The 24,590-nt window shown below is 38.0% G+C and overlaps 1 protein-coding gene across 1 annotated transcript in view; it reads left to right on the top strand.

Annotated features, from left to right (window-relative positions):
- LOC150091124 (uncharacterized) overlaps positions 1-24,590 on the top strand; it is a 110,148-nt gene that overhangs the window by 17,268 nt on the left and 68,290 nt on the right. Inside the window, exon 3 of the mRNA XM_090382060.1 lies at positions 15,480-15,613. Coding sequence (XP_090238186.1) covers positions 15,480-15,613 — 134 coding nt within the window. The remainder of the gene's footprint in view (positions 1-15,479; positions 15,614-24,590) is intronic.

The following is a 24,590-nucleotide window of genomic DNA, read 5'->3' as shown; positions in this document are numbered from 1 at the left end:
TTGATACTAGTGTTATTGCAATATGGAGAGTTATAAGCACAGCAACAGCTTCTATTTCAGTTTGATGTGGAACATGTTTAATTGGGATCTTTGAATTTATAAGGATTGCTACACCACCATGGGCAGCATTTGTTGTACTATGATCTGTTCGATAAAGGCAATAGTTCTTTATCGAAGCAGAAATTTGCAAGGTTAGGTAAGTTTCCTGAAGACAAAGGGCAACTGGAGAAAATCGATTAATTAGATCTTGGATATCGTCTGTATTTCAACGAAAGCCTCTGCAGTTCCATTGTAAAATACAAGACATTATTTGTGTTTAGTTGATGAAGTTGATTCTGACTGCTTTTTGAAGGTGACTGGTTTATGACGTTCCAATTTTTGTTGGTCTTTTTTGGGAAAACTGGCCGACCAGTGTCCATTTCCTCTTCTTCTGCATGGATTTCTAAAATAGGATCTTCCTGTAAAGATCTGCCATCTGTGTCCATTGTTGTGTCCTGAATATTTTTCTTAGCATTTGAGTTTGTAATATAAGATGTGGTAGCAATCACTGGTGGAGGAGACACCGCTGGTATTGTCAAAGATGTATTATTTGCTTGGTCTGTGGTCTTGGATTGTTGCTTGCGAACAGTTGGTTGCATCTCAGAGAGGACATTTCTAGCCCAATCAGAAATCGATTTATTAGTAGGGACTATGACATCAGTTTGAACGGAGACTGCTTGATATTTTTGTTACAGCATCTGCATAGGTAATACTTTGGTTTATAGTTGGTGCAACTAGTTTTCTTGCTTCTTGGTAACTGACTTTGTTCTCAACCTTGTAGTTTACTTTTTTTTTCTCAGTTTTCCACTTTTCACATGTCTTAGAATATGCAGGATGGTCACCTTTGCAATTTGGATATGTCATTTTTGTAGCAGTACAGTCATTTTGTATATGGTCTGAGGACCCACAGTTGGGGCAGACAAGAGTTCCTCTACATACAGTTTGAGAATTCCCATACTTTTGGCATTTATAACATCTTAAAGGGTTGGGAATGTATGGGTGAATGCGACAAAATAAATAACCTGCTTTTACAGAGGAGGGTAAGTTTGGTGTATTGAAGGTAAGAATAATATTTCTGGTAGATGCTAGTTGATTATCTTTTTTAATCATTATTCTTTTTGGCTCAATTACGTTTTGTCCCTGCAGTTCTTGGGTTATTTTTTCATCGGTGACATTTGATAAATCCCAACTCGATATGACACCCTTAGATGAATGTCTTTGATTCATGGTTTCTATAAGTAAGTCTCCTCATTGCAGTCTCTTTGCAGTCTTGGGAGATCCTGTAATACCCTCCAGATGTTTCTTATAACAAAGAAAGACAATTTACTCATAGACTGGTTATTAAGAGAGTGGAAGATTAAGAAAGATGGGCAAGGTTGCTCCACCTGATTATCCCCAGGGGCTCACATCTGGTGAGTATGGGCTTGGCACACCCAGGGTCCTGAGCTGGATATCATCATTCTTCTTTTTCTTGGTGATTCCCTTCTACTCTCTCAGAATTTTTTTTTTTTTTTATGGCTGGTGCAGCATAAGCCTCAGGCTTCCTTGCACCATGTTGGCTAATGATAATAATAATCAGTCTTCAATCTCTTTGGGTTGTCGTTTTCCATGTCAATATATTTTATATTTGCCATTTTTCTCCTTTTCGCCCTTGGCAAGAGGAGTTTTCTGCCAAGGTTTTCGGCCCCGTCATGGTGAGGCAGGAGCAGTGCCGCAAGGAGGCCAAGCAGTTAGAAGGGTTAGTTGTTAGCAAACAATTTAATATATATATATATATTAATTATTTTGTTTTATATATATATATATATATATATATATATATATATATATATATATATAACAAAAAGAAAGGTGAATTTCCTTTCTCTGTTCTTACTTGATACTTTTCAAGTGTAGAACTGATTTATGATAAATGAACTGCTGATAGAAAACGATATAACTTAATAGACCTTTTATCTCTGAGAAAGATCACTATTTGATTTGTACTAGAAACGCTTGACCTCGAATTTGCCTGGCACCTGGAACCGTTTTGAAGCTTTGTTGGCTTTCTTGGCTGGTCGTTGTGAAGGTATTCACAATATGAGATATAATTAAACGATGCATTCATACTACCTTAGTAGTAAAAATGATGTATGTGCAGTAACTATGCATAAACATATGTATCTGCAGTAACTCTTGGGCATTTAGTCAAGAAATATTTTTAGATTAAACCACGCACACCACCAAGCATCTCTCATATTGTGGAGTTATTAGAATTAGTAGAGGCATATGGTGCAAGAAAGCAAACTTACGCAGCATCAGCCAAAAAAAAAAAAAAAAAAAAAAAAACCCGCTTCCAGCTTCCATTTCACCCCTCCATTCGTTCCAAATACCTGTCCAGCTCAGATTTAAATTTATTTAGGCTATCAACTTCCACAAGTTGTTATACTTCACAATTATTCACTATTGCAACAACAGAGTACCTGCCCACTCACCGATGAGTAAGCCAATAAGCTTTGAAATGGTACTGTCTGGGTGGTGGTATCCGCCGAGAATAAGTAACATTATTCTTCTCCACTGGAGAAGCGTTACTTATTCAAAGCAGTGCAATACCTTGGCCAGTCGGTGTTAAGGTTATTTTCACAATATGAGATATAATTAAATCATCCATTCAGTACTACCTTGGTAGTATAAATGATGTATGTGCAGTAACCTTGCATAAACCAACTCTTTCATATTGTTAGGCATTTAGTCAAGTAATATTTTTAGAATTGTAAAGCAGTTATTAATCAGTCTAAACTAGATTTTGAACAGGCTGAGAGTTGAAAATTTGCTTCTTGTCCTAATGGTAGGTGAGCATTCTGGTCTCTTGTGAAAGCTATTGGCCACAACGTTTGCCCATCTCTATTCCCACCTCTGTCAAAACCAGATGGTTGTTGCAACTTCAGCCAAAGATAAAGCTGACCTGTTAGCATCCTACTTTTCTTCCAACCGATGAACTGATTGTACTGATTGTCAATTCCTTCTGTGGTGTTCTGTCAGAAGGATGTCAGAAGGATTTTGAACAATCTTGATGCTAAGAAAGTACCATGTCCTGATGGTATTTTTCCACTTGTTCTCTCCAGACCTGTGCTCCTGAGCTTACTCCTGTTCTCTGTCACCTTTTTTCACTTTCTTATTCCAAAGGTGTTTTCCCTCCTGCTTGGAAATTTGCTCATATCCAGCCAGTTTCTGAAAAGTTAGACAAATCCCTCCCCTCCAATTATCATCCCATTTCGCTTACTTCTACTCTTTCTAAAGTAATGGAGAAATCAATTAACTGCTAACTCTTAAACTATCTAGAAACCTTCAATCAGTGTCGATCTACAAGAAACCCATGGCTTATGCTGCACCAGCCAAAAAAAAAAAAAAAAAAAATTACCAAGAGAGAGAGAGAATGATGATATCAAACTCCAACTCAGGACGAATTCAATGGAAAGGTTTGGTGAAACTCAAGGAGTTTCTCTTGACATTCCAAAGGCTTTTTATTGTGTTTGCCATGACTGTCTTCTAAATAAGTTTCCATATTATGGTTTTCCAAATGTATTTTGTAATTGGTTATCCAGTTTTCTCTCTCACCACTTACTGTGAGTAATGGTAGATGGCTCTCTGTCTTCTAACTTCTCCACTAATTCTGGTGTTCTCCAAGGTTCGGTTCTTTCTCCCACTCTTTTCCTTTTCTATATTAATGACCTTCCATTAACTGGAATCCTATAAATTTATGTACTAGTGGTAGTAGTAGTGATGGCATGTGATGCAAGAAAGCATGTGTATGAGCTTATGCAGCATCAGCCAAAAAAAAAAAAAAAAAAAATCAAACCATTCCCTCCAAATGCCTGTCCAGTTCCTCCTGAAATTTATTCAACCTATCAACTTCCATATCGACAGATGGAAGTTTGTTCCAGCAATTAACCACTCGCTGGCTAAAGGCAAATTTCCGCACATCTATTCTACATCTGGCTTTTCTTAATTTGAATTTATGCCCCTTATGTTCGTAATCTGAACAAGTGGAAGGATTCCCATCAGAATTCAGCGTGCTAAACCCATTCAACGCCTTATACACCATAATCAGATCACCGCGCACGTGCCTAGTTTTCAGCCAGTGCAATTTACAGAATTTAAGAGCCTCTCTTGGTAAGAGGATCCCTTCATTCCCCTCACCAATCTTGTTGCCCTTCTCTGTACACGCTCAAGTAAATCTACATCCTTCCTAAAAAGAAGTCTCCAGACCTGTATGCAGTACTCAAGGCCTGACCATTGCCTTATACAGAGGGATTATCACCTCCTTTTCCCTGCTAGCAAAATTCCTATATATCATTGACAAAACCCCATGACCTGTCCTGGCAGCCTGTCTGCATTGCTCAGAAAACTTCATATCTGACTGCACAATTACTCCCAGGTCTTTTTCATTTTCTACCACCTTAAGTGTAGTACCACACAGTTGGTACGTTTCTCTGGGGTTACTTCTACCCATATGCAGTACTTTGCATTTGTCAAGGTTAAACTTCAGTTGCCACTTCTTAGCCCATCTGCCCAAATTATCTAGACCCTTTTGCAGTAGCACACTGCCATTACTGTCATTAACAACCCTGCCAACCTTTGTATCATCTGCAAACTTCGAAATTAAGCCTGATATACCTTCATCAATATCATTGATAAATATACAAAACAACAGTGGACCCAACACCGAACCCTGTGGGACTCCACTAATAACATTAGTGCATGAAGAGCAGCACCCATTGATTACCACCCTCTGTCTTCTCCCACTTAACCATCCTTTTATCCATTGTAGCAACTAATCCTTAATACCATTCTGCTCCAATTTGTACAATAGTCTTTCATGCGCAACAGTGTCAAAAGCTTTCCTGAAATCCAAATATATGATATCAAAATTATTTTTTGCATCCAGTTACTTTGTAACCACATCATAATGGCCTATCAAATTTGTCAGACAAGACTATCCCTTAACAAACCCATGCTGTGTCTTAATTATTGCTGCAGTCTTGTCTAGATGATCTTGCAATGCATCTTTAACCAGTGACTCCATTATTTTATCCGGAACAGAAGTTAAACTAACTGGTCTTTAATTACTCGTGTCACCCTTCGATCCCCCTTTGTGAATTGGAGACATATTTGCACATCTCCAGTCCATGGGGACCTCCGCTGAGTCTAAGGATGCTCCTTTAGACACCCCTGGTGCCTTTCTTATGTATAACTTCAACAATTTCTCCTCCACTTTGTTCTCAGTTATTACAAAATTATTAAGCACGCTGTTACAATTTGATAACCTTGTTGCATTTTCAAACCTTAATAACTCCTCATGTGTGAAGGAGTTATATAGGAGTTATTCTGATGGGAATCCTTCCACTTGTTCAGATTACGAACATAAGGGGCATAAATTCATAAGGGGCAGATGAAAAATACTCATTCAGTTTGTTTGCTATCTGAGCAGGATCATCTACAGTCGAACCATCGATATCAAGTGGACCAATCAGATTCATCCCCTTCCTTTTAGAGTTTATATAAGTAAAGAAATCCTTGCTATCTTTCTTAGCATCCTTTGCCAAAACTTTCTCGTAATCTGCCTTCGCCTGCCTAACCTCCTTTGTGACTTGATTACAGACTAGCTTTTATATATCATAGGCTTCTGTGTCGCCTGATAATCCATATGCATCTCATGCATTTTTCTTCTCTGCGACGAATCTCATTAATTCATTGGATAACCATTTAGGCCTAAACCTTGAACAATATTTCTTAATAGGTATGAAACTTTTAGTAGCATCCACGATTAATTCCTTGAATGCTTCCCACTTAGAATTTACTGTTGGTAACATCGTCAGTTTATTCCACTGTACAGAATTTAAAAACTTTCTGAGACCCTACGGAAGCAAAAACCCTTTCCTTTACCCCTGATGGTAATTATATCTTTAAGTAAATCCCACATCAGTACACTGTGATCATTGCCACCTAGTGGTTCCTTTATCTGCAAATTCTTAATACACGAATGATCACTGCTGATAACCAGATCAAGAGTACAGGCGGGCCTCGATTATCGCGATTAATTCGTCCCGCTAACGCATCGCGCAAAACCGAAACGCGTTAATCGAATATCATAACCAATAGAAAAAATTATAATTGGTCATTGACCTTCTGGAATGTCCATAAGAATTTCAAAAATACCTTTTAAATAACTTTTTAACTGTATATAATGTGAAAGATAATGAAAATAATTATGGAATTAAATGTTTATTGCATAAAAGAGCGGTTCTTAAACTGTGCGCCGCGGAATATTTTAAATTTTCGAGAGAAACACAGCGAAAATTGACATCTGTCGGACACCGCGCGAACTACTAGGTCGAGATAGTTCACAGTTTCAGCATTTCTTATTAAGTTGTTTGGACCTAACTACTAAACGAAACTGTTAGGTATTTCTTTTGGTCTGGGTGCGCCTTGAAAAAATTACTGAGACATTAAAGGGGCCGTGAACCAAGAAACTTTGGGAACCTCTGACATAAAATACACAATGAAGAAATTACTGTTGCGGTAATATTTGAACAGTCTTGACTTTCTCTTTTCATCAATCAGTTTCCGATAGCCGACAACAATGTTCTCTGGGCCCAGGCGAAATAAATATCGCAGAGAACATCAAACCTTTTGTTTGAGGTTCTATGCAATACGAAAGGTTTTATCTAATTCTTTTACCGTTATCTCCTTCGCGGTAACATTTTCATCTGGCTCATTTAAAAATTTGGATTTTTAAATGCAAGTCTGCATTGGCTTTATTAGCAGGAGACAAACACGTCTTCTTCCGATGGTTGATGGAACACATCTAGGCGGGCAGCAGGTAATGTTTGTTTATTGACCGTACGACTCGCGGTAAGCTTAACGCGCGATTCAAATCTTTTTCAACTATCGCATAAAAAAAAAATATATATATATATCGCGTTAACTGGAAATTTGCATCGTGTAAAGTGAAAAGTGGTATCATTTTTCAAATAGCGTTAACTGAATATCACGTTAATCGAACTCGCGATTCCTAGCTGTATTACTCTCTCTGTTTTTTTTTTTTTTTTTTTTATGTGAACCCCAAACACGAGAGGAATTAGAACCTATAGTACTTAGTACCGTGCTTGGGTTGGAGGTTGAGAAGACGAAAGAAGATATTTGTTGACATTGGACTTGAACTTCTGTAGATTGTAATTTTCAGGAAATACGTATGAAGGAAGGTTGTTCCAGAAAACGGCAGTTGAATGAATAAATGAGGAAGATGTAAAGTTGGTTCTGTGGATTTGAAGTTGGACAGTAAATGGATGATGGCTGGTGGCGGCACGTGTTCGGACTGTTTTGAAAGAGAGAGAGCAGTAATTATAAAAGCTAATTCGGAAGAACAGTGCCCATGGAAGTATCTGTAGAAGAGGCATGCAGCAGAAAAAGTACGTCTATGAGAAAGCGAGTGGAGAGACTCTGTTAGAGATGAATCATTAATTAACCTAACTGCCCTCTTCTGAATGGAATCAAGTAGCCTGAGAGAGAGAGGTTTTGGGGGCACCATCCCAGATGTGGGAACAATATTCCATGGCAGGGCGGATTTGCGATTTATACAGAGTGAGCAGCTGTTTGGAAGAAAAGTAACGCCGAGAGCGAAAGAGAAAACCAAGTTTTTTAGATTTAGAGGAAGCAATATTTGTAATGTGCTTGTGCCAAGAGAGATTAGAAGTCAGGGTAATCTCCAAAAGAGATATATCATTTTGCCTAGAAATCGGAGTGTCACTAAAGATAAGCATAGGAGCAGAAGAATCCTTTTTGCGAGATATAAGACAAGCTGAGTTTTAGAAGGGTTGAAATCAACTAAGTTGTCTATGCCCCACTGGAGAATTACCTGAAGATAGGCATTTAAGGAATTGGTAGCAGATTTTCGAGAAGTTGAAGCTGATTGAGCGGGACAAGGTTTCTCAAAATGCAAAGTGGAATGCAATGTGCTATCATCGGCAAAACTATGGATAGGATTTCCAGTCAATGGAAGAAGATCATTAATATACAAGGGGAAAAGAGTGGGGGAAAGAACTGAACCTGGGGGACACCGGCATTAGTGGAGAAGTTAGAAGACAGAGAGCCATCTACCATCACCCTCAGTGAGCGCTCAGAGAGAAAACTGGATAACCAATTGCTAAAAACAGTTGGCAAACCATAAGATGGAAGCTTGTTTAAAAGACCTTTATGCCAAACACGATCAAAAGCCTTTGAGATGTAGAGCAACTACTTGTGTTTCACCGAAACTTTCCATTGAATTAGTCCATAAATGGGTAACATACGCCAGACGGAATCCATATTGGCGATAGTTGATCAGACGGAAGACTTCTACGTAGTTTAAGAGTTGGCGGTTAATTGATTTCTCCATTACTTTAGAAAGAGTAGAAGTAATTGCAATGGAACGATAATTGGATGGGAGGGATTTGTCACCCTTTTTAGGAACTGGCTGGATATGAGCAAATTTCCAAGCAGAAGGAAAAACACCTTTGGAACAAGAAAGTGTAAAATGGCGGCAAAGGATAGGAGTAAGTTCAGGAGCACAGGTGTTGAGAACAATTGGAGAAATAACATCAGGACCTGGAACTTTTTTAGCATCAAGATTCATCAAAATCCTTCTGATATCTTTTTGACGGAAGACCACAGGAGGCATTGAATGGAGCGTGTTGGGAATGGTGGGAGATGTTTTACCAAGATCATTAATACATGAGCTGGAAGAAAAATGGGATGTTAGCAGGTCAGCTCTATTCTTGGCTGGAGTGACAACAGAACCATCTGGTTTGGACAGAGGTGGGAGCAGAGATGGGCAAAAGTTGCGGCCAATAGATTTGGCAAGAGACCAGAATGCTCAGCTACCATTAGGGAAAGAAGTAAGTTTTCTACTCTTAGCCTGTTCAAACTCTAGTTTGGACTGATTAATAACTGCTTTAGAATTGTTGCGAGCTTTGATGTAGGCAGAAAATGAAACTGAGAATTAGAAACAAGCCAATTACGATATGCAACATTCTTCTCTTGAGCAGCCTTAGCACATTTATTGGAAAACTAGGGTTTATATAAAGGACGAGGTTTTAAAGTGGAGTGTGGGATAAAGTATTCCATTCCTGCAAGAATAATTTCACTGACACAATATCAGCAAACGTTGACATCAGAAGTTTAGAAAGAGTAATCCGATCAAGGAACAGAAGAAAAGAAATCTCGCAGGTCATCCCATTTTGCATTCTTGTAATGCCAAACAACACGAGGTTGGGAATAGCCATGAGATAAAGGTTCCATTGGAGAAGAGACAATCACCAAGTTTTGATCTGAAGTGCCAAAAGGACCTCTCACTTCGGCCGTGTACTTAGAAGAGTTGTTTGAGAGAAAAAGATCAAGCGTATTGGCTGTATGATTAGGATTGTCCGGTATTCTTGTAGGTAAATGAACAATCTGTGCTAGGTCATTAGTAATTGAAAAAGCCTCAGCATCGCGACCTGCTGGGTCGGTGTGACTAGAAAACGGAAGCCAGCTGGAGTTGTGAACATTAAAATCACCAAGGAAAAAACCTCACTGTTAGAAAAGTTGGACTGGAGAAAGTCAAGTTGCAAAGAGAGGAAGTCAAAGAGCTCCAAGTGATTAGTGGAGTTGGGAGAATGGTAGAGACAATAGATGAATTTGACACAATGAGGTAGAGAGATTTTAAGCAAGAGAAGATCAAAGAGAGGAGATTCCAAATTGTCAAGTCTCTGATAGGGAATATCAGAACGGACGTATGGACAGGTACCACCTTTGAGGCGAAAGGAATCATACAGCGAATAATTTGGGCATCTGAGATGAGCAGTAGTTGAATCAATCGATAACTGAGATTCTGTCAGAAAAAGTACATGGGGTTTGGCAGACTGCAAGTGGAAATGGACATTGTTGAGATTAGAATTGAGACCACGTATATTTGTGAAATGAATTAGGAAGTCCTTGGGAGGCTTAGATCTTTTCGCAGATAAGCTTGCTCTATTAGTTTAACAATTCATGGTGTATTCAATAGGTTCGGTCCCGTGTACTAACTAGCGGCCCGGCCTGCGAAAACCGTTTTAGAGCTGTACCCTTAAAATATAAGGAATATTGGATCTCGCCACGACGTTCATCATAACCTCAAAAGTAATAAATCATACTGCATGATGGAAGAGATAGGGAAGGGTTGACCGGAACTTAGCTCTAGAGACTAAACATAGGTTCCACCACTTCAAGCCTCCAATAAGCAATGTGGTGGTATTTCACCGGTTGATGAGAGTCATCTACCACCTAGTACTGCCTGGTAACATAGAGGGGCGGCGTTCCTCCATGTGGTTTGGGCGCCACACCTCGACCCCTGCTTACGTTGGTTCATACCTGGGTGGTCACCCACCATGTACTTGTGCATGGAGGTTATACCCAGGATTACTAACAGTCCCACCATCGTGAAGGTGCAAGCAGAGGATTTGGCTGTCACAGACCGTCCGGACTTCGCCGAAATTGGGTCCACTTGACTTGAGTGTCACCCGAATATCAGTTCCATCAGCGTTTTAGACATCCAGGTAGCAAGTACAGCTTGTCTGGCATATCTGAGAGAATGTCTGTGACAACCTCCAGGGCTCATGGTTACTGATAGGATTAGATATATCTATTAGATATAGGATTAGATATAAATCCTATCAATATACAGCAGATTCTCGATTAACCGGGACACTTCAAGACTCCAAATAAAAAAAAAAATAAAAAATAAAAAAATCAACCTGAAATCTTAAAATTCAAGTAATAACTAGAATAGGTATAAACAGATATTTTGCAAGTCGTAAATAAGCGACAAGCAGCATTATAAGTCGTCATTGGGAGATTAGTGTACCTGTTATCTTGCAATCCCCGCTGGCTCACCCACGCCACTCAAAAAAAAAAAAATAAAAAATAATAAAAAAAAAAAAAAAAAGAGACAAATGTTTAGTTTGTTTTAGTGCGTCGCGTCGATTGTGTTCCGTTGCAGCGCAAAAGGGCAAATTTTGTTTCGTTATTTATGTCAGGGATGTGAGAATTTTTTTATAGTAATTTTTTTGTTTGTTTAGAAATCGCGAAAATGATGGGTAAACGCAAAAGAGTTGCATTTTCAGTTAAACAAAAACTTGAATTATTCAAAAGTGCATCCGTTATAACCCCAGGGGCTCACATCTGGTGAGTATGGGCTTGGCACACCCAGGGTCCTCAGCTGGATATCATCATTCTTCTCCTTCTTGGTGAATTTCCTTCTACTTCTCTCTCTCTCTCTCTCTCTCTCTCTCTCTCTCTCTCACACACACACAAACACACACACAGGGTAACTCAAATTTTTTTTTGGCTGGTGCAGCATAAGCCTCAGGCTTCCTTGCACCATATGTCTAATAATAATAATAATAATAATAATAATCTCTAAAGAACCATTATAATGTTGATGACCAAATCATACGCAACAGCGTAAAAAATAAAGGGAAGCTATTAAACTTAAAATCGACATCGCAAAAAATAAAGGGACACATCGTATTGGATTCGCGAGTACGCAGTAATTTTTTTATCTCTCGCTATATTTTTTACGTAGGTTGCTGAACATTTTTCGATACAGTAAGACCTCGACTTACGCAACTACGTATTTACATCAATTTTTTTTCGCCCGTTTTTTTTTTTTTTTTTTTATAATTGTAAAATTTAAAACAAAAATAATAAATAAATAAAATAAGCAATCAATAACGACGATCACGGCACGCACAAATTGGACAAGTGAGACACGGAGCAAAAAAACAATTGGAAAGAAGAGAAGATTTTTACAATTTATTTATGGTCCTTTTTTTTTTTTATATGACTGAAGATTTCAGTGAAGGGGACACATTTCATCATAATAACGTAAAAACACACACAATTCCAGCTATTGGTATTATCGCAAATGCAATAGGATCGACTTTACTACCCGTTTATAATTTACCGAGTTACGTAAAACTCGACGAAGTAAGAAGTCCTGGAACGTATGTCGGGGACTTTTGTATTTTTGGATTAACCGGGAAATTTAGATGCATGAACAGAAAATCCCAGTAACCCGGAAGGTTAAAATTGTTTAAATGCAGTGACCTACAGAAATGCGCTTTAGTAAAATGTGAGTTCGTGTGAGGTTAACTCACATTTTAATAGTGTGTTTCCCCCTTAACTCTGTGAAGTTCTTTTCAGAAAATTTCATTTTGACCGTTGTCATGGTACCGACTAAGAGAATAAGTGACAGCGCTACTAGTAAATCTACCAACAAAAGGAAAGCCATCGATTTGGATCAGAAAATTAAACTAATAAGGATGTACGAAAATGGCCAAACATTAACAAGTATCGCGCGTAGTTCAGATTTGTCAATAATAATATAGTAGCAATATGTTGTTAGTTATTACCGAGTTACGTAAAACTCGACGAAGTAAGAAGTCCTGGAACGTATGTCGGGGACTTTTGTATTTTTGGATTAACCGGGAAATCGATTATCCAGGAGTTGTTATTATTATTATTATTATTATTATTATTAGCCATATGGTACAAGGAAGCCTGAGGCTTATGCTGCACCAGCCAAAAAAAAAAAAAAAAAAAAATCCCAAGTTACCCCCTGTGTGTGTGTGAGAGAGAGAGAGAGAGAGAGAGAGAGAGAGAGAGAGAAGTAGAAAGGCATCACCAAGAAAGAGAAGAATGATGATATCCAGCTCAGGACCCTGGGTTTGCCAAGCCCATACTCACCAGATGTGAGCCCCCGGGGTTAACATCTATCCCGGAAAATCAAGAGTGTACTCTATATATGATAGGACATTACATTCCACCTTCAAGTTTGAGAAACCTTGCCCTTCCCCAACAGCTTCAACTTCTCAAATATTCACTACCAATTCCTTAAATGCTGATCTCTAGGTAATTCTCCAGTGGGGCAAAGATAACTTAGTTGATTTCAATCTTTCTAAAACTCAGTCCTGTTTTATAGCTTGCAAAATGAATTCTTCTACTCCTATGCTTATCTTCGATGACATTCTGATTTCAAGGCAAGATCAAATATCTGTATTGGGGGTTACCCTGACTTCTAATCTCTCTTTGTCATAAGCACATCACAAATATTGTTTCCTCTACATCTGAAAAACTGGGTTTTCTCTTTTGCCCTCAGTGTTACTTTTCTTCTGAACAGCTACTCACTCTGTACAAATCTCAAAACTGTCCTACCATTGAATATTATTCCCACATCTGACGTGGTGCTCCCAAAATCTCTCCCAGACTTCTAGACTCCATTCAAAAGAGGCAGTTAGGTTAATTAATAACCCATTTCTAACAAAGTCTCTCCACTGTCTGTCTCATAGACATTCTGTTTCTGCTGCATGCTTTTTCTATGGATACTTCCATGGGCACTGTTCTTCTTAATTGACTTCTGTAATTTCAACTCTCTTCTGAACCAGCCCAAACACTTGCCACAACCAGTCAACATCCTTTTACTGTCCACTCTGTACAAATCTCAAAACTGTCCTACCATTGAATATTGTTCCCACATCTGAGGTGGTGGGAACTCACAGAACCAAATATTCTTTTTCCTCATTCATTCATTCAACTTCTGTTTTCTGGAACAATCTCCCTTCATAATTTTTGTAGATTGTATTATTTGTAAATTACAATCTACACAAATTCAAGTCTAATGCCGACAAGTATCTTCTTTCATCTCAGCCTTCAACACATGCATGGTACTAAATACTATAGGTCCTAATGGTATTAAGTACTATAGGTCCTATAACCTTCTGCTTGGGGTTCGCATAAAAAAAAAAAAAAAAAATGTGTGTACTCAGGACCATACAGTGATATCCAGATTTATGTGCATAGTTGGTTTTCAGGCCCTACTTTATTGCCACCAAACAAACATCCTTCTGTGTTCTGGGTTCTTCTCATCCTTTTGTACAGCCTGTATCCACTGCATTTAGTTGGAATATGGTTGGATATATGTTTAATAACTAAGATATGGATAGTATGGTACAGAACGAGTTGCATTTGGTCTCGTTTCTTGTCATATTGTAAATGGGATGTGATGTTGTCTGTCCCTTTTGGGGCACCTTGTGCCTTTTGGGGCAAGGTAATTAGGCAAGCTGCTACTGTGTAGCAGCTTGCCTAATTTCAAACATAAGCCTTCAACAGAATGTGGGCTGGATGCTGTCAATTTATGTGACCTTGGACAATTGCTTTATTTTAGTGTTAGTATTAGTAATGGCCATATGTGCAAGGAAGCCTAAGGCTTATGCTGCACCAGCCAAAAAAAAAAAAATAAATAAATAATAAAAATAAAATAAATAATAATAAGAGAAAACGAAGTGGACAATCTATGCATTTCCCTCCAGCTGACCTTTGAATTTCCCCAAACTGTCAGCCTATACCACCCATGTAGGTAACATATTTCAGTAATTTATAACTCGCTGGCTAAAATAAAACTTCTTGCAATCCAGTCTAAACATCTCTCTCCTTAACTTGAATTTCTGGTCCCTAGTTCTATAATCATTTATAGCTGTGAAAATTTCAACCTCATTCATTTTACTACTGCCTCTCAGAGCCTTAAGCACCTCAATAAATTGCCTCTAAGGTGTTTATTTTCCAAGTCTTAGTAATAATGGATGTCCTCATAAGGATGTCCTTTTTCCAATCTCACCAGGCAAATTACCCATCTCTGGACTGTTTCAAGAAGCTTGATGTCTTTTTTTAGGTGTGGTCTCCTCACTTGAACACAGCATTCCAAGTGTGGTCTAACAATAGTGTCTGAAGTTATGCCTAGACAAATAACAATTTGTCTAGGCATAACTTCAGGTTTTTTGAGTTTAGCCTCTTCTGTTTCAGGTTATCTTTTCTCATATGTGTGTGTGTGTGTGTCTCTCTCTCTATTTCCCCTTCTCCATTTTCAAACTGTGTTCTACTTTTTTGTCAGGGGCAGCCATTTTTAAGATTAAGTTCTTTTTATCTCAAAATTAAAACAATGGTAAGTGTAATGGCATACATTTTAAATGAATTTAAATATGTTTCTCCCTTTTGAGCAGTGCTTTTTATTTTGAGTAGTGCTGTACTAAGGTGGAGGGCACTGCATCAATGTTCCCAATTTCCTCACTGCTATGATTTTATTCATAGCAGTGAGCAAATTTCCTCAACTCACATTTCAAGAAATATATTTGTCAGGATAGGCATAATATGATCTATATTTGGAACTTTGTATATTTCTTGAAATGTGAGTTGAGGGAACAATAACTGGTGTAATTAAATTCCAAGTTCTAGAAGTCTCCCTTTTGAGACAAGAATATTCCATCTTAACTGTAGACTGTTTCTAAAACATTTGTTATGTTTCCTTGTTACCGATAAGAATTAAATTTCTTAGTATGTCTGCATCCTAGGTTTCAAAGTACTGTGCAGAAACTCATAATTGGCAGTCAGCAGTTGGAATTCTCTCATCACTGCTCAGCATTCCTATATTACGGCTTGAAGAGACATGGCAACGAGTCCGGAAGAAACATCATACTAAATATAGGCAAGTATTATTCCACCACAATTTTTGTGGAGGATTTATTGTTTGTTTGTTTGTTATTTGGTTTTTAGGAGCATTAGCAACTAAGGCCATATTGCTCCGGGATATGCGGTGGTCATTCCTTGACCTTTCCGCATACTCCGTATTTGGTGGTGACGGGCTCGAACCCCGGTCTAATCAAGAAGCATGTGCTACGCACTGCTGCTCCTTCCCACCTGGCTACGGAGGCGCCCGGAGGATTTATATTTAGTGCCGGCTTGCTCACTCCTTATTTTATTTTATTATTTTTTTTTAAGCTCATTCCTTTTCATATTTGTTTGTTACTGAGCCACAAATCTATATTACTAATTAAAAATCACAACTTGATCTGAAATATCTAAACTTACCTTTCAGTAAGATTATTACTAAATATATTACCACTCTTATACCCTGTGCAATTAATAATATAGTTTATTAAGCTATTCACCTAAACTACTATACATTAAGGCAATGGTTCTCAAAGTGGATGCCGTGGCACCATAGGGTGCTGCTTACTCTTTATAGGGGTGCTGTGACATCAAATTTAGCATCGGCTTACATCGTGGCCGTCACTACAAAAAAGGTTGTTGATTTTCATTAAACTGTGTAAATTAGAAGTCGTCATGAAATAATTGCTGACCGCATCACAGTGTTTATGTACATACACCTGCATATACGGAACAGCCGAGCCGTCCGTCGCGTACACTGTATTTGAAACAGTGCAGCACCGCTGAAAACGCTCACACTCGCTTAGCAGACCTTAGCCCTTAGCTTGCATTCCTCCTTTGGCGTATCAGTGTGCCTAGGCCGACCGGGCTAGCCGAGTGGGTAAAGTACTTGCCCGGCAACCCAAAGGTCGTGGGTTCGATTCCCGCCTCGGGCTTGGATCAAAGTACTGCAAAAAACCTTGGGAGGTGCAATATGGCCACAGAAGCCGATGCGCCAACAACTACCAAATCAAAAAAAAAAAAAAAAACAGTGTGCCTAGTTGTGCATATAGTCAAGCATGTTTTGCACGCTAAAGTTTTAGTTAATATTTCTATTTCAAATACTTTAAAACAGTGAATATGGAAAACTTTATTATTAAAAAGAGAAAAAATCAAGATAGTAATGAACATTTGAATTAAGAAATAGTGGCACACAATGAAGATACTTCACAGAGCAGCAGAAAAACCGAAGCAAGTTTTTCTGCTGCTCTGTGAAGTATCAACTAAAAAAAAAATAAAAAAAACTTGTATGTATCAAGACAGTTACTTAAAAATGGAGTTTACATGGTGTGGTGATAGTTTTACACCTAATCCCATGTGTATTGTTTGTGGAGTAATATTAGCAAATGATGCTATGAATCCAAGCAAAATGTCGCAAAATTTCACTACAAAACATAGTAACCTTTCTAATCAGACACCAGATTACTTCAAAAGATTATTAAAATCACAAGAAAAACAAAGTGCTAGTTTTATAAAAAAATTTAAAGTTGCTGAACAAGCACAAGAAGTCAGTTATTTAATGGCAGAAATAATAGCCAAAGAAATGAAACCGCATACTATTTCATAGAAACTAATTTTCCCCGCCTGTGCAGTAATTTGTAAAACAATGTTTGGGATAGAAGAATTAAAGAAAATTCCTTTGTCTGATGATGTGATTTGCAGACGTATTTGCAATATGTCAGATAATATTGAAAAAAATGTTTCTTCTAAAATTAAAGAATCTTCTATATTTGCATTACACGTAGACAAATCTACAGATATTGGAGGTAAAGCCCAACTACTGGCATTTGTTCCTATTATTGAAAATGATAAAATAATAGAACAATTTTTATGTTGCAAAGAATTAGAACAAACCATGACAGGTAAAGATGGTTTTAATGTTTTGAATGAATATTTAAAATTTATAGTACTTAGTCACCGTGCTTGGGTTGGAGCTTGAGAAGACGAAAGAACTTTTGTTGACATTAGACTTGAACTTCTGTAGACTGTAATTTTCAGGAAATTTGTATGAAGGAAGGTTGTTCCAGAAAACGGCAGTTAAATGAATAAACAAGGAAGATGAAAAGTTGGTTTTGTGAGTTTGAAGTTGGACAGTAAATGGATGTTGGCTTGTGGCGGCACGTGTTCGGACTGTTTTGAAAGAGAGAGCAGGAATTAAAGAAGCCAATTCAGAAGAACAGTGCCCATGGAAATATCTGTAGAAGAGGCATGCAGCAGAAACAGTACGTCTGTGAGACAGCGAGTGGAGAGACTCTGTTAGAGATGAATCGTTAATTAACCTAACTGCCCTCTTCTGAACGGAATCAAGAAGCCTGAGAGAGAGAGGTTTTGGGGGGCACCACCCCAATGTGGGAACAATATTCCATGGTTGGGCGGATTTGCGAACTCTGGTTTTCTACGCTTATTAATATCAAAATTGAAAAGAGGGAAAGACTGAAGTCAGTTCAAAATGAAATGCGAGTATGTTTGTCTAACATATGTCCAAATATAAACAAACTATGTAAATCGCATCAAGCACATGATTCACATTAATTGTTTTATGTTTTGTTCTCGTTTTAACAATATATTTTTATTGTAATAAGCATTTTTTCCTAAAATTAATAAAATTTTAATATAATTTTGTATTTTTTTTTTTTTTTTCAATTTTGAATTATTTTAGTTTCTGGATATAAATTAGAAAATGTACTTATTGCTCTAAAAACATTAAAATAAGTATGAAAAAACAATCGAATATTATTTCTTTAATTTAAATTTTTTCATACAATTTATTATTCTTAGAAATATAGAAATTGTGTATAAAATGCAGTATGAGGCCAATTTTTAAATAAAAAAATTTTGTTTAAATTCCTGTACTAAAAGGCAAATGTTTTTTTTCATGCATTTTTCAAAAAAAAATCTCCTCTCATTGCCCTTCCACATGCACCACCCTTATATATTGTTAAACAAAGAAGATGAAAAGTTGGGTTTGTGAGTTTGAAGTTGGACAGTAAATGGATGTTGGCTGGTGGTATTCTGCCAGCACCCGGTGCTGGGGCTACCGGGAATTTTTCATAATGGATTTAGGGTGTCTTCACATTAAAAAGTTTGAGAACCACTGTGTATCTTAAGGTATCTTACCGATACCCATCATCAGATTGTACTGTTGGGGGAACAAAAATAGAAAGGGTTACAAATTTGAACATAATTATCAATATTACATTTATAATTATCAATATTATATTTAAAATTATCAATATTATGATTACAATTACCAATATTATGAATATTACGATTACAGTTATGATTTGCAAATAAACAGTTCTAAGTTTGGGTTATTGTTACAATAGAACTTGTTACAATAGAACCAGATATTAAATTAAGTAAATACAAAGAGATTAAATTTTTATCTGCTGACAGACTGCTCTTGCCAATGCTCCCAGAAACATGATGTGCATACAGCCAAGAGACCTGCCAACAGTTAATTTATAGGTGAGGGATTAATTCTCGTAGCCAATAGAATTGTGCCAGGATTTTTATCCTCGATCTGGGATTCTTGTGTAGTGGACTCCTGAGGTGACCTTTGCTTTTCTACTCTGAACATCACGGTTGGTTTGCATGCTGGTTCTGGTGGTCTGGAAGGGGTGGGTTACTCCTTTGGACAATCCACATACAACCCCTTCCTGATCACTCAGAGAACCTATTTTTTTTTTTATGCAAAGGAAGGATATTTGTGATATGCTTATACTAAGGGAGATTAGAAGTCAGCATTGTTGTTATTATGATGGTTTAATGGCATAACGGCTATTGTGGCCAACCATGCCTATTTAATTTACAATACAAATTCAGTACAGTTTAGAACTTGACATATAATTGGATTATTTTTTATATAAATGAAAAATTCTGTTAAATTTGCATCATTCCTGATGTGGCATTTTGATAGTGAACACAATCAATAAAAATATGTTTTGCGGTGAATAAGGCATGGCATTATACTTCACACATGTTATTATGACAGACTAGTCCATAAATAGGACTTATGCATGTGTGGTAACAGTGATGGCTGGATGTTTTGCTGCTTGGTCTACCATTCATTTCCTGTAATACCAGCATGACCTGGAATCTAACATAAAGTATATGCTCTTTTGATTGTTTGAAATTTAATTAATTGGGTCCTTATTTGTCTTAGAATAAGGGTGATAGACTTTGTTTTGTAATGCAGTTATACTACTGAAGGAACAGGTATAGATTAGCATTAGTAGAGGCATTTGATGCAAGAAAGCAAGCTTATGCAGCATCAGCCAAAAAAAAAAAAAAATAATAATAAATAAATAAATAAATAAAAAATAACCACTTCCACTTCACCCCTCTGTTCGTTCGAAATACCTGTCCAGCTGAGCCTTAAACTTATTTAGGCTATCAACTTCCATGACAAGGGATGGAAGTCTATTCCACCAACCAACCACCCGCTGGCTAAAGGCAAATTTCCTCACGTCTATCCTACATCTGTCTTTTCTCAATTTGAATTTATGCCCTCTCAGGTGATTATTCTGAGCAAGAGGAAGAATCCCATCGGCATTGAGCATGCTCAAACCATTCAAGTCTTTATACACCTCTATAGTCCCCAGACACTGTAATTTGCAAAACTTAAGCCTTTCTTCGTAAGAGCACCCATTTGTTCCATTCACTAATCTTGTTGCCCTTCTCTGTACTCTTTCCAGCATCTCTACATCCTTCTTGAAATGAGGCCTCCAGACATGTATACAGTACTCTAGGTGTGGCCTGACCATTGCCTTATACAAGGGAATAATCACCTCCTTATCCCTGCTCTAGAAAAATTCCTATATATCATCGACAATACACCATGAGCTACTCTTGCAGCCCGTCTGCACTGCTCAGAAAACTTCATATCTGCCTGCATAACCACCTCCAGGTCCCTTTCATTCTCTACCACTGTCAGTTAGTACCACAGAGTTGATACGTTGCTCTGGGGTTGCAGTTTCCCATATGTAGTACTTTACATTTGCCACCTCAAGCCCATCTGCTCAACCTTTCCAGTTCCTGTTGCAGTAGCATAGTGTCAGTAGTGTCCTTGACAACCTTGCCAACCTTTGTATCATCTGCAAACTTGGACATTAAGCTGGATGTACCATCATCAATATAATTTATAAATACAGAAAACAATAATGGACCCAATACTGAACCCTGAGGGACTCCATTAATAACATTAGTCCACGATGAGCAGTGTCCATTGATTACCACTCTCTGTCTTCTCCCCCCAACCACCCCTTTATCCATAGCAGTAATTTGCCTCCAGTGCCACACTGCTCCAATTTGTGCAGCAGTCTTCCATGTGCAACAGTATCAAAAGCCTTTCTAAGATCCAAGTATATAATATCAAAGTTATTCCCTGCATCCAGTTCTTTTGTGACTGCATCATAGTATCCAATCAAATTGGTCAGGCAAGACGTCCCCTTAACAAAACCATGCTGTGTCTGAGCTATCACTGAAGTCTTGTCTAGATGATCCTGCAGTGCTTCTTTAAACAGTGCCTCCATTAATTTTCCAGGAACAGAAGTTAAACTAACAGGTCTATAATTACTTGTGTCGCCCTTTGATACTCCTTTGTGAATTGGGGTCACATTTGCACATCTCCAGTCCAAGGAAGCTCTCATAATTATGGCTAAGGGTTTGCTTACTTCCTTTGCTGCCTCCTTTAATATAACTGGATAGATCCCATCCACCCCAGGTGCCTTTCTTGTATTTATATTCAACAATTTCTCCTCCACTTTACTCTCAGTTATAACAAGATTCTCTAGCTTACTGCCAGAGTTGAATACACCTCTGGCATTCCCCTCGCTGAATAACTCCTCATGTGTGAATGTCGATGCAAAATATTCATTCAGTTTGTTAGCTACCTGAGCAGGATCATCAACCGTTGACCCATCGATATCAAGTGGACCAATCTGATTCATCCCCTTCCTTCTAGAGTTTACATAAGTAAACAACTCTTTGCTGTTTTTCTTTGCATCCCTTGCCAAAGATTTCTCGTAATCTGCCTTCGCCCGCCTAACCTCCTTTGTAACTTGGTTACAGATCAACGTGTATCTATCATAGGCTTCTGTGTCACGTGTTAATTTGTATGTATCCCATGCATTTTTCTTCTCTGCCATATGTCTCATTAGTTCATCTGACATCCACTTAGGCCTAAACCTTGAACAATATTTCTTAGTTGGTATGTAAAGCCTAGTAGCTTCCAAGATAAGTTCTTTGAATGCGTCCCATTTTGAATTTGCTGTTGGTAACATCATCAGTTGGTCCCACTGTATAGAATTTAAATACTGTCGCAGTCCATCGTAGTCGCCTTTACGAAAGCAATAACCCTTCCTTTACCCCTAATGGTAGTTACCTCTTTGAGTAAATCCCACTTCAGCACACTGTGATCACTGCCACCTAATGGTTCATTTACCTGCAGATTCTTAATGCATGAAGAATCACTACTGATAATCAAATCAAGAGTATTACTCCCTCTAGCTGCCTCCCGAACATGCTGATGTAGAAAACAATCATCCAATAAATCCACAAAAGCCTTGCTAGTGTGTGAGTGACCAGCCCCCAAATTCCAGTCAAGATCTGGGAAATTAAAATCACCCATTATAAGACTCTCTGATTTACTGGCCCACTCTATTTCCCCGTACAGTTTCTTATTATACTCATCAGAGTCATTAGGCCTATAGCACACTCCTACTCTCAATTTTGATCTCCCAATGCTTATGTCACACCAAAATGACTCAACACTGCACTGTCCAGCAATGTTGACTGGCTTCACTTCCTTGGATTTTATGTATTTCTTAACTAATAGCATAACCCCTCCTCCCTTCGTATCCTGTCTATCCTTTCTGTAGACATTGTACTCCCCAAATTCCTGTTCTGCATTCGTTATATCTGTGACACCACGTCTGTGAAATCCCCACAATATCTGCCTTTGATGTTTTGAGCAATACCTCAAATTCATCAAATTTATTTACTAAACTCCTAGCATTGGTGTACACCAAGTATACATGCATCTGTTCTTTTTCTTAGCTACCCTAACACAACCTATGTGTTTATTTGTACCCCAATGATTCCCAGCAGTCTCTGAAATATCCTGCATCTTATTTTCCAGGCTGCGCCTCATTCCAATAGAAGCAGTGCAAGAATCACTTTCACCTCTGCCAGTGGCTACTGTTAATCTATTAGTCCTTGTATCCCCCCAATCTAGCAGTTTTCCGACCCACCTAACACTGCCTCGATAGCATCAGCAAACATTCTTGCACCCTTTCTAATTTAAGTGTATCTCATCCCTGTAGAAGCAGTCTCTCCTGTTAACAAGTACAGACCAGGCTGAAAAAAATTCTACCCCTTGAGCGTTGCACGATCTTTCCAGGGCCGAATTGATCGACAGGGCTCTCATCATATACTCCCTCCTATCGTGTCTGGGCAGAATTGCAGACACTTTCAAATTCAACCCTAATTCGTGGCTTTTTTTCAACAGTGACCTGTACTTGTTAAGTAATTCCGCCGGTCTCCTCCTCTTAATATCATTAGTGCCAACGTGTACAACTATATCACCTTTTGTGATATAGTTGTAAACTATATCACAAAAAATCCTTAAAAGATGATATCCGCTCTACAACATCATCAACCTTTGCCCCTGGCAGACATACTCTGGTCCTGTTCCACCTATCCTTTTTATAAAGCAAGTTTCTCGTTTCCCTGACAATAGAGTCACCAACAACTACTAGTTCCTTTGGGACCGCGCATTCTGCCTTGGGGGCTGCCGCTGTGTTGTGCGATGACCAAGTGCAAGCTCTGGCATTGGTGTGGCCAGCTGAGAGCTTGATGGGGCCCCTCACTTTTAATCCTTCGAGGGCCTTCAAGCTCTCATATAGGACCATAACAATGCTGAGTTTTCGCCTGATTTCCTTACACTCCTTGCCTCGTGCACACACACACACACACACAAAGACATCCCCCATGGCAGTGTCATGTCCCGTACCTGACTGCTCCACAAACATCAAGCAAGTAGTGCATTTTAATAGGCTGTGATTCAGAGGGCAACTGCCCCCCCTCAGTTCTCCCCTGAACCACAGCACTCCCATTAGCTTGAGCCTTTTGCTTTGCTGCTCTGGTCTGAGTCATGATTTCGATTTAATTTCAATAAAATTTAAATTTCAGTTTAACAAAATTAAAACCCTAAACTTATATCCCAACACAGTTATAATGCTATATTTATGTTTTAGTATCGAGTGTTATCTACGAAATCCCTTTATATAACTTCCGTATCAAGTTAAGTATTAATCATTTATTTTTTACTAATTATTTATGTTACTTAACCCAAGTCGTTATATGTATAGTTAAAGGTACAATTTAATTGACAATGAAGTTCAACAAGATTAATTATCTGATTAATTGACAATATTATGTACTATACTATACTACAATTAAGCTTATGCTATCTATTTCGAGATATTATGTATCGCGTAACAATGGCGGCTATTACGAACGGTAAACACGTGGATTTGATACCCTTTCCGATACTAAGTAATACCTACAAAATCTTTATCTAAGTTACTTTAATCTAAGTATTGTAAATAGGAATATAAAGCTACTCTAGAAAATAAGTTAAAATCTGTATTTGATTATGAATAAGATTATGATCTGTATTTGGTGAGATTTATGATACTTTCCAAATCTAGCTTAATTGCTACATCTCTGCAGTAAATATCTGCATTCAACTGGGAATGATATGGAGAGTGTGGAGGTGGGAAGTAAAACTGCTGAACCCACAGCCAAATTCATTTGGAGCAATCAGTGTAAATTTGATAGGAATGGGAATTAAATGATACACGAGCTGCATATACTTGTTATGGTAGTCACTTGCTTAAGGCTATTCTCCCCCATTGATGTAAGTAGTCATCACAGGGGAATGTATATAGAATATGGAGGATCAAGCATTT

The sequence above is a fragment of the Mastigoproctus giganteus genome, chromosome 1 (genome assembly GCF_048544385.1).
Source record: "Mastigoproctus giganteus isolate SK-2022 chromosome 1, ASM4854438v1, whole genome shotgun sequence".
Classification (NCBI taxonomy): domain Eukaryota; kingdom Metazoa; phylum Arthropoda; class Arachnida; order Uropygi; family Thelyphonidae; genus Mastigoproctus; species Mastigoproctus giganteus.
This window is presented reverse-complemented; position numbering and strand designations above follow the sequence as displayed.